A 10,989-nucleotide genomic window follows, 5' to 3' on the forward strand; every position below is an offset into this window, starting at 1 on the left:
TTTTTCTTCTCAGAAAAGCACTAATATTGATTTTCATTTAAGCATTTGACTTCACCTTCATTAAGGAATTAGAATATAATAATATCGATTCATATGGATACAGAATAAAAGGTTTCTATATTGATTCAAGTGCTGTCCTTATGGGATAGGGATAAAAAAAAGAGTAAAAAATTGAAGATTTCATAGTGTTCTTGATTAAAAAAATTAATTTAATTTAATTTATTTTGTACTTTGTCATATTCTATAAAATCAAACCATGGGACTTAAGGAAGGCATGATTGAAGGGAATAAAATTAAAAAAGAAATAAAAAATAATAATAAATAAATAAATAAGTAAATAAAAATAAAATAGAAGAATTCAGATTTTAAATAAATAAATTCAAACTTGAAAAAGTATCTTTCTGATTCTAAAAGAATGAGGGGCAAGAGAATTGATCGAGAAAGATCTCTTATTCTTATTATAAAATCGTGTAATTAGATTCGCAGATGTTTAGTGAAAAAAATAATCTTCTACTTTAAAAATAATAAAAAAATAAAAAATGTTCAATTGGAGCATGAAAACGTGACTGAATTTGTCCTATTTACTCTTCGGGACATAGTGGAAGAAGGGAGGAGATTCTCGAACAAGGAAAAGGATTTGATAATGCTGTTTAAAACATTTGATAATGGTGCTGCAGGTGATAACAATTGTGCAGCAGGTTAGCGGCAGTTTTGCACTTTGATTAATTATGTGCACTTGTGAACATCTACGGTAACAAACCGGCATCATCATTTTATTATTGGCATAAACAAGAACAGCGGAACGTTGGGATTAAATCTCTGAGAAACATTCCGTAGAAGCACATTTGCAATTTCTTTTAACTATCCCTAGCAAGGAATGAGATTCCATGCCAAAAAGTAAAAGATTAATTGAAATCATTCACTTGAGCTCGTGCCAACTTGATGTATAATTTGGTTTTGCATAATTTAAGCCTCAAGTCTTGCATGAAAGTTGACTGTTTTGCACGAATATTGTAACAGCCCCGGAAATTTAAAATGAAATGTATATTAAAAATATCAAATGCGGAAGCGAAGTCAAAAATTCGATTAACATCCCTTACACTAAAACCAAAAACGTGCTCACAATATAAAAGATCAAACTACCTAAATGAGAAACTTGAAAGTAAAAGCTACGAATATGACTATGGAGTCTTTAGGCGTCCCCTTCGTCGTTCTCCTACGGAACCGGCTCGGGAACAATGTCTTCCTGATCTGAAATGATTAAATAAGGAATGAACTACACTAACCCAGTAAGGACATCACGATATCTCACCGTCACGGAGGTAAAGGTGGGTAAAAAACACAAAAAGACCAATGGAGCATAATTTACAACAAATCCTTTTATCAATAATAAAACCCTTACCATTCACTTACCTCGGTGAAATTCATAAAAAACAATATACGAAGGCAATAACATCAACATCATCATGTAATCATATATAAACTGTATAACATAATACTTATCAAGCCTTTCGTAATTCAATCGTTACACAACATATTTTCCTCATTTACCAGTCCACTAGTATCCATGGGGATCCATAGGGGTCCCGCTACCCGTTAACCCTTAACACTTGAAATCAGATTCCAGGGCCGTCCCCATACCCCGTCCGGTATGGGCGCCAAAACACATAAGATCTCCATACCCCGTCCGGTATGGGAGACCACAATCCCGGTAGGGTTCCCTACGGACCCGGTCCGTCCACCATCTCCCAGGATATCTAGTCAGGCTGACCACGTTATACAATTACCCATTTACATAATCTTTCATTCTCTTTTTCCTCAGTCAGCATCATCAATCCACATACAAACAAGCAAAACGGTAATTTATGCCAGACAGACAACATACAGCATTAATATCCCAGTCATTCAATTCATAATCAATAAAACAGTAAAATGTGCACACGAAACTATAAAATAGAAACATCAAACCTCATACTGCATTTAAAACTGTAAAATAGGCCAAATAACAGTTAACCGACAAACACACTAGACTCAGGCTCCATTAGCGACCTTAAGTAATTTCATACATTCGTTGATTCAAGAAATACCGTTTTATCATTATTAAACTTTAATACCGTGATAGGAAATAGGGTGAGGGGTCCTTATACGTTTCGGGGTCCGAACACGGCTTCACAATGCGCCTACAGGCTGTCCCTAATTTTCCCTGAATTTTTTCCGGGGAACTGAAACGCACTACTGGTACCTGCACGTGTTCCAAAAAATCCCAAATTAGGCCCAGGACCCCTTTCGGCCAATATCGCATTTCCGGCACGGCGGCTCCGCCGTGCTACGGCGACGGCGCCGCCGCTTGCAGCGGCGATTCGCCTCGGTTTGGCCGTTTTCGGCCGTTTCCAGCCGAATTCGGTCACACTTACATCGATCCTTGCGATTAAACAACTCTAGGGCCCTCGGGGGGCCAAAAAATTACGGAAAACCGAAGCTTACCGGCGGCGGTGCTCTCGGGTGCGGCGGCTCTCCGGTGAAGTTCGTGTTTTGGTGATTCGGCTCCGATCAACCTGTAGAGAAAAGAATGGTGATCACAGTGATATAAAAATTGCATTAAACGGAGGCCGGGAAGGGCCTCATCGGAGGCAAAAACCGAGGAGGGGCGCGGCGGCGCCGCTGGCTTTCGGCCGTGTTTTCCGGCCGTTTGGCCGGGATTTTGGCTCCAATTTTTCCACTAGGGAAATCAGCGTGAAAAAACGAGTCGGGGATATGAAATTTACCTCGATCGGCGGTCAGAAATCTCCCCGGTGCGACGGCCGGTGGCGGCGGCCGGCTCTGGTTCGTCTTCTCCGGCGAGGGCATGCGGCTAGGGTTTTGTGGTCTGGTGTGGGGGTTCTATTTATACTCTTTTGCCTTTTGATCTTAACCGTCCATTTTGATTTAATCTGGACCGTCCGTTTTTTATTAAATCTAGGTCGTCCGTGCGCGCGATTGATCTGGGCCGTTTGATCGCGCGCACGCGGATCGCCAACGTGGCCCGTCCCGGATCGACGTGGTCTTGCCACGTGGCAGGTTCCGGTTGGCCGGGACTGCTGACTAGGTCTGCTGACGGGGCTGCTGACGTAGGCCCTCTCTTTTTTTTTTTTTTTTTTTTTTCTTCTTCTTCAATTTTCCGGGCGCTACAAATATTACGCAGGATCATGTTAAGGTTAAACAGATGGATTAGTTGGAGGCCCCCCAATTTCAGGGGAATTACCAATTGCACCATCTAATAGCTAACACCAATTTGGATTGTGATAGGTACTACTTTTAGAAATTGAGCAAGGGAATAGAAGAAACAACTAACACGCCGAACTGAGAAAACCAAAAGACTAAACAACTATTTGCACGCATTTACCTATATAACAAATTTACACGCTTTCCAATCTGTGGGTCCTCAGCACTGGAGGCTAATGAATATATACCATACAATTTTCGGCAGAATGTACCAAGCCACTCTATCCAGAAAGACGGAGAGCACAGGGGTTTGGCGCAGCAGAATGTTTCCCATTCAATGATCCAAATCCCTTCTCCCACAATCATATTATATGTGTACTCCTGCTGCTTGAAAGATTCAACGAGAAGATACAAGAAAATACTACAAATTCATCTCACTTGAGCATTGTCATCAGCATATATGGAGACAAAAGCATCTGCACCACCAGCAGCAAGTAGTATTTGGTAGGGATGGAATGTGAGACAGCTCATAGTACCAATCTTCTGGGCAAAGAAGCTACGGTAGTAACGAATAGTTCCTAGTTGTTCACCCCCCAGACTGAAGACCTTAATCAACTGCTTAGCTGAACCACTAGCAATGATTGGGGCATGCCTATGAATAGCTAAAGCTGTAAGTGAGCCCCTGTGAGCATCTATTGTCAGGTAAGCATCCTTCAGATTTCTGATATCAAGGAACCGAATGTCACCAGCTTGAGAAGCACTAACAATCTGAAAGAAAAAGACAGATTGAGAAAATCAAAAGTGATTCCACAGAGAGAACAGATCATTATCTTAAGGTGAGCAAAAGAGTCACTTTGCCAGTTACCTTTCCAGGATCAAGTCCAGGTTGAAAGCCAATCCCCATAACTCTTTTTACATTCTGAGTATGAGGATGAGTCGAGCAAGTAAGCCTAAAAGATTACACATGTTCCAAGATATATAAGTACTTAAAAAACATTAGGAAACATGATTACAAAAAGAAAGAGATCTACAAAAACATAGCAGCTGCAAATTCGTTATTCTTCAAGTGGAAGGGTTCTCAACTAAATTAAGACAAAACAGCAGTCCCAAAATTTTTTGGAAATGTTTATTAAATTTTTTCAGTTGCCTTTGTTGAACAAAATTTGGGCAAAGAATAAGATGGATTACCATGCAATTTTGCCGCTGCTGATGTCAACAATCCACAAGCCCCACCCCCTCACACCCCCCCCCAATCCCAGAAAAAAAAAACCAAAAACAGGAGAAGAAAAGAATCAACTGTTTGAAAGAAAGAGGATCATCAGCACTTACATTTCAGGCTTTCGAACATCATAAAGCCTAACAGAACCATCAGCAAATCCAGCAGCAAGTGCACCTCTATGGACTTGAGAAGCAGACTATTCAGCATGTGAGATAGCCAACAAGAAAATCGATGTATTAACCATGTGAATAATAATATTGGTGTGCGCACTATAACACGCATTATACAAAATAAGGCGAAAATAGTTACATGAAACTCATATCACAGATAGAAATGCGGCCCCTAACTGCAGAGTGGGAGAGCAGTCACTCAGACAAGGAAATTTGCTTGTCCAGTTAATGAATTTTCAACCACCAGTGAACTTATCCCCAAGGTCAGATGTTTGAATCTCACCCCAAATTCATCTAGTTCCTACAGAGGACTTCGATAACTCCAAGATGGCTTAAGAGCACAAGTTAGAGCATGCTAATTTGAGTTGACTGCTTCTCCTTTCCTCAACAAGAGTGGAATAGAAGGATTGCAACTTTGGTGAAGATTGCAAATAGAGGAGCTGAGAAACAATTATTGGGAAACATTATGGAATCTCTATGCTAAAACAAGCCTGGAAGAGGCTAAACCAGTCTGGATGATCAGATTTCATCAAAATCAGTTAAAAAAAGTCAACTGCATCACAAATTCATAACTATTACTTGCAGATCACTTGCATGAGGGGCTCTGTGGAATTTCAAGTCACCAGAAGGCGTTAGGGTTCTGGAAGCTGACTTGGCATGAGATGATGGCGGAAATTGGGTAGTAGTGTGAGATATAGCTGCGAGAAAGTCGAAGAATGAAAGAAGCAAGTGGCACACCTTCCAGCAGAGTTCAGAACAAGACCTTCCACTCACTGCTAATAGGGGTTTTAGAAGACCGGTGGTAGGGGCAGTGTTGCCAATTGATGTTAGGGGTGGTTTTAAGATTCTTGTATATCCCATTTTTTTCAAAAGGGATCGAGACTGTTTGGGTTTAGGATTTTAAGATTTTAGGGTATCATATTCTTTTAATACTGATACCAAATAAATGTAGGAAAAATTAGGGTTAGTCTGGCTACTTAGAAATTTGGGAGGAAAAACCCGGATATCACACCTAGGATTTCCAAGACATTGCATCTTTTAAGTATCACATTCAAGAGCTTAATTTTATTAAGAAATCCTCGAGGTATTTTATTGAGCAACTGAATTGTGATTTCGGAAGTAAGTGTAAAGACATTTCGGAAGTGAGTATTTTTTCAAATAGGATTGGCCTAGGAAATGCTAAAACTAATAAATCTAGGAATGTTCTTCCTAGTAAGATAGGAAATATTAATACAAATAAGAAATCTAAATACTACCAAGAATAAAATCTTAATATTACTAAAACTATAATATTAAACTCCTAAATGGTATAGTACTTTTAATATTTAACAAAACTGTAATTTCTAATCTATTTACGTTATCTATAGCTACTCCATTCTGCAAGAAGTCTTCGAGGATATTGTTTATCTTTTGATAGAGTTACATTTGTCTGATTCCATTCCATACCCTTTGTTTTTCTCCACGCATCATCTGCTTAATTAAGTGGAAGATTTATGGAGACTTAATTGAAAGCTGTCGTCAGAGACAGGTTAACTAGATAGATACCAGGTATTCAAGCAGTATAATAGAATTTCCCAGTAAAGAAAAGATATACAACCAATAAACTCACCAATGCTGTAATGCTGCAATCTGATGATGATGGAAATGAACTAACAAGTTGCGCTTTCTCCAGGTCCCAGACCATTATAGTTGATACCTCTCCAGAAGCGTACTAATAACGTATCATTCAAGAAGACGGAACAGCAATTTCAACATTACATATTGGCAAAAAAAATTAATCCACAAAATTACATTCGTAAAATATCTACCAGATATCCAGAAAACTGCTGCCAGTCCACCACAGCATTCACGCTTCTCACACCAGGTTTATGACCTCGAGTAGAAGAAAATGCAGAAACAACCTTTTGTTCACCCTTCAGAGTGTAATCTTTCCAAATACGAATATTTCCGTCACCTACATGAAAGACAATATTTTCAGCTCAATTGACAGAAAAATCTCTAAAAATTCTAGCAAATAGCCAAATAACTTTTTGCAGCAGAAGTTGAAAGTATTACTTGAAGCTACAAGTAGCAAGCTGTCATCAAGCTCGTTGACAAGGCAGAGCTTAGAAATTCCTTTGTCAGGAAAATCATGATTCTCAAAATCATTGAGAAGGGTAGCCTCCTCATAATTCCATACCCTGAAAAGAAACAAATGTTAAATGATTAATAGACAAGCAATCACCAAGAAATCACTTGAATTTGTGAAGCCAAAGAAAGATTTTGTAATTACAGTGATGAATCAACATACTGCCTCAATTATCAAGCTTGTTAGGTGTGTAAACGAAAAATAAAAATGCTCATAATAACAAATTTCCATTAGTCTTGGAGAGTGTTTAGAATTACCAAAGATCTACTTATCAGCACCCAATCCTAATTTATCTCTTTCGCACATTTACTATTAACAGGAAGCCATTAGTAAATTTAGATGTATTAATAAGTAAGAGGCCTTTGGAAGAAATAAGTAGATGGTTATGCATATTTTAATAAGAGAAAAGTAAGAAACTCAACCGTTACTTCTTCTGTCATGACTTAAGGCCTATTTCTTAACATGTTATTACCTGTTTACCCAGTAATTCTTTCTATTAAAATATGGTAAGTACAGTGCTTTTTTCTTTTTACAAAAAACTGCTTTTATCCAACCAGACAACTGCTTATTTTCTAGAATTACAACCCAGGTGGTTTAGGTACTAGTGCTTCAAATACATTCTTCAACGATAGTAATTGTAATTCTAAAACACAAAAATTTATCTTCAAACATAAATCAACAGAGAGATACTATGCAAAGACAAGAGAAATACTCTTTTTTAAAAAAAAAAAACCGTAACCTGATTAATTGAGCAAAAAGAAGAGAAATACTGCAAGGAAATTTTATGAAAAAAAGATTTTAAGCTATACTGCTGTAACGCCCTGTTTTGCTAGGATGGCAAAAACTAAGGAACGCGAATATAGAAACATTAAAATAGAAATAATATCCAACTACCAACCAAAAAGTTGAGTTATTATAAAGACAATCTCATTTTGCATGGGTTTAAACAAAAATTTTTAACAGTTGCAATGCACTCTCAAACAAACAATAGGACATGATCAAATTAAGGAACCACACTTTGCTGACAACATCCTAACAAGCTTCAAAAATAAATAGGTGTCCTGTTCTCCATGTCCTAAGCATGAGAAATCATCATGAAATTCACTGTATTAAATGATTGGTATAAATCATTGTCCATTCAAATTATTGTCAGAAACTAAAGATATTTTTTCTGAAATAATAAAAACTATTGATATATCAGTATAATTTTAGCAGTGACACTAGCAAGTTAGCATATAGCTTCCTTTGGATATTGTTCATGGAAAACTGCATACCTAATTTGCTCGTTTTCATCAGCAGCAACTACAACAGATGAAAAGGGTTGAAGCAAAGCTGTTTTGGTACCAGTTTCAAATTTTGTATCCCAGCTAGCAATTTGATTATTATCATTAAGCCTGTTAACAGCTGGATAAAAGTTCAAAAAAAAAAAGGAACTTTAGCAATAATGAGAAAAAACAATGTCGATGGTAAATAGAGGGAAAAAAACAGAAAAGCCTTACAAGAGTGCTGGCATCTTGTAATGTGCTCCAGGGCCAATTTTTTCTTTTTTTCTCTTCTGGCTATTATTTCTTCACTGTCATCTGCTGCAGTGAGAAGTGGCTTAGAAAAGTGGCCACAACTCCAATTGTAAATAGTTGATTGTGGAAGCAAACTGCATCCTGAAGCCACAGAGCCCCCTGAGCCTAAAAGTGGATCAGCTAATCCTGAATCTGGAGAATTCATCAGGTGAGACCTGAACTATAAAGAACAAACTCTCCTCCTTCCGGTTAAGTAACTTGGTCGAGGAGGACTGACATGAGGAGTCCTAAATGTTAAAGGAACCTGACCTGTCAATGACAGGTTGAAATCAATCAGATTTATATCTAAACAGGCTGAAAAGACAACGAGAACATCAGAAGTAACATGAAGCAAAAGATGAAAACCATAGGCACCATATAAATTCACCACATTATCTTTTCATGCAGTAGGTAAATGGTTTCATATCAGATGATACCATTGGGTGAAAATTTTTGAATTGGATATTTTGAAACACACTGGCCCACAATCTATTGTATATTTTGTTCTATCATTTAAATTCCTTTTTGTTTGGATCAAAGCTTGCATTTTTTTCTCCTTAACATTATATTCTTTCCTCTTTATGAATGCATAATTTCTTTCCCTCTTTAGCGTTTTGGAAAATGAGGAATTTGTTGTAGGTGTTCATTATAACTGATTCGCAAGTGTACGAAATCATTTAAGTAATGAAATGATAAGTAAAATATCATTCCACATGAATTGCATATTAAGTACCAAAATTGTAAAAAATTCTATTATTATCTAAAAATCAAAATTAAATTTTTATAAAAAATTAAAACAACTTAATCAAAGTAAAAAAATTAAAAACAAACTATTAATGGAAACGTACCAGAATAATTAATTTCACCTAAATCTTGTATACATTCGAGTTTTAGTTTCGCAATCATTTAATTTAGTATGCGATTGTCGAATTATCATAATGAAATTTCGATTTCCCTCACAGAATTCCTAAAGTCTATTAATTAACCATTACTAACCTTTTATAATAATTATTAATTTGATTCAATTAAAGCTGTAATAATTCGATTTTTTCACGTTAACTTAACTATATTACTTTCATTAAAGTCTCAATTAATAATTAACAATATATGTTTAATTAATACAATTTCACTCCACAAATTAAGCTGTTGATCAATTCTCACAACCGCATTAAGTTTAAATTGCTAAAAAGCTAAAAATTAATCCCAAAACGTAACTTCAGAAACAATAATTATATTTGAGAGAAAAATAATCATGTAATATTCAAGAAATAAATTCCCAACAATTCCAAATACTAGCCCTCAAATGCCATAAAAATTCCTGAAACTTTTATCACAAAACTATGCAAATTAAAAACTAAATATTTTAATTTACTTGAATATTTTTCCCAGTTTCTCCCTCTAAGCTCTCTGCGATTGCTTCTACTTCAGCTTCAGCTTCCCCATCGTCAATCGGTTTGCTCCAGTCTGCCTTCCACCAGATCGCTTTGGGTCACTCTCAGCTTCTGCTTCGCTACCACTCGCTCCACCAGTTCGTTTCTAAATATCCGCCAAGCTCCCCGTTCTCTCCTTCTGCTCGCGCTCCAGGGTATGCAGATCTGATTTCTGCTTTCTCTTTCTAGCTCCTGTCTCTCTCTGTCTCCTCCTTTTTCCTCCAGATCTCCCCTCTTGTAGGCGGCCGCCCCAAATTTTCGCCCGCCTCTTCCTCTTGAGGCTTCTCCTCTCCCTTTCAGTCCTCGTTTCTTCTTCAGAGACGTAGACGCCTCTTTCTGTTTTTTTCATTCATCAAAACGGCGCCGTTTGATCATTGCTGGCTTATGGTTTCCAGCTCCTAAAACGGCGTCGTTTTAAGTGTTGGTGCTGGGCTGAACGTGATACAGATCTGGACCTGGGAGAAAACTTCTTTTCAGCCTTTTTCCCTCTTTTCTTCATTAACGTACTTATTAATTTATTTTTAACTCAAAATTATTCAAAAATTCTTCTAAATTTAAGTGAAAAAAGATACTAACAATGTAATCAAAATACAATAGATCAGTAACTATTTGCTGAATTCGTTGCCTTCATTGGCTAATATAAAATGTACAGGAAGCAGAAGTATTGTTTCTTACCCAATTAACGAGAGTTGGAGATGATTACCAAGCAGAAGTAACGTCCTCAACGAGCCGTCCACTTGCTACTTCCGGAATCATGCCTGGCTATCCTGTATCTAATGATTCGTCCCAGTTTTCTGATTCTGGGGTAATGAATGATAGTGTCAGCAATGGAGTTAATCCTTCAAGGCCCAAGACCAAGGGATAATGCAATTTATACAGAGTGTGTTCTGGCCAGGTGTTCCTTAGCCTAAGATCCATCTCCACGGAATGCTGCCCTTGGACGGCGCTATTTATCTAGGTAAATGATAGTTGGAAAGAGGCAAATAGAAGGGGGGTTGATGCATGACTGACTGCTGCTTGTTATCCAACTCGAAGTTGCTACTGTTGTTACTCTGCATTTTCCTTCTCAAGAAAGCACTATTTTTCAGTTTCATTTTAGCAATTTGCTTCACCTTCATTATGTTGTCTCAAGTGTTCGATAAAAATGGTGCAGCGGGTCATAACAATTGTGGATCAGCTCAGCTATTTTGCTTATTTATGTCTGACTTGTGAACATTTAAGATCACAAACTGGCTGCATCATTTTATTATTGGTATAATCATGAAAAGTGAGAGGTTGGGATTAA

At 37.4% G+C, this 10,989-nt stretch overlaps 1 protein-coding gene across 1 annotated transcript; it reads right to left on the reverse strand.

The window, feature by feature from the left end:
• Nucleotides 1-3,340: 3,340 nt before the first annotated feature.
• Nucleotides 3,341-10,625, reverse strand: LOC110811600 (regulatory-associated protein of TOR 1-like). The gene is made up of 10 exons (XM_022038140.2): nucleotides 10,380-10,625; nucleotides 9,647-10,159; nucleotides 8,218-8,544; nucleotides 7,993-8,122; nucleotides 6,646-6,770; nucleotides 6,399-6,544; nucleotides 6,200-6,301; nucleotides 4,531-4,616; nucleotides 4,067-4,151; nucleotides 3,341-3,969 (listed from the first exon to the last, which is right to left on the reverse strand). The coding sequence occupies exons 3-10, from the start codon at nucleotides 8,438-8,440 to the stop codon at nucleotides 3,631-3,633; spliced, it is 1,236 nt and encodes a 411-aa protein (XP_021893832.2). The 5' UTR covers nucleotides 8,441-8,544; nucleotides 9,647-10,159; nucleotides 10,380-10,625; the 3' UTR covers nucleotides 3,341-3,630.
• Nucleotides 10,626-10,989: the final 364 nt, after the last annotated feature.

This window comes from Carica papaya, chromosome 6 (assembly GCF_054855325.1).
Source record: "Carica papaya isolate Zhongbai chromosome 6, ASM5485532v1, whole genome shotgun sequence".
Taxonomy (NCBI): Eukaryota; Viridiplantae; Streptophyta; class Magnoliopsida; order Brassicales; family Caricaceae; genus Carica; species Carica papaya.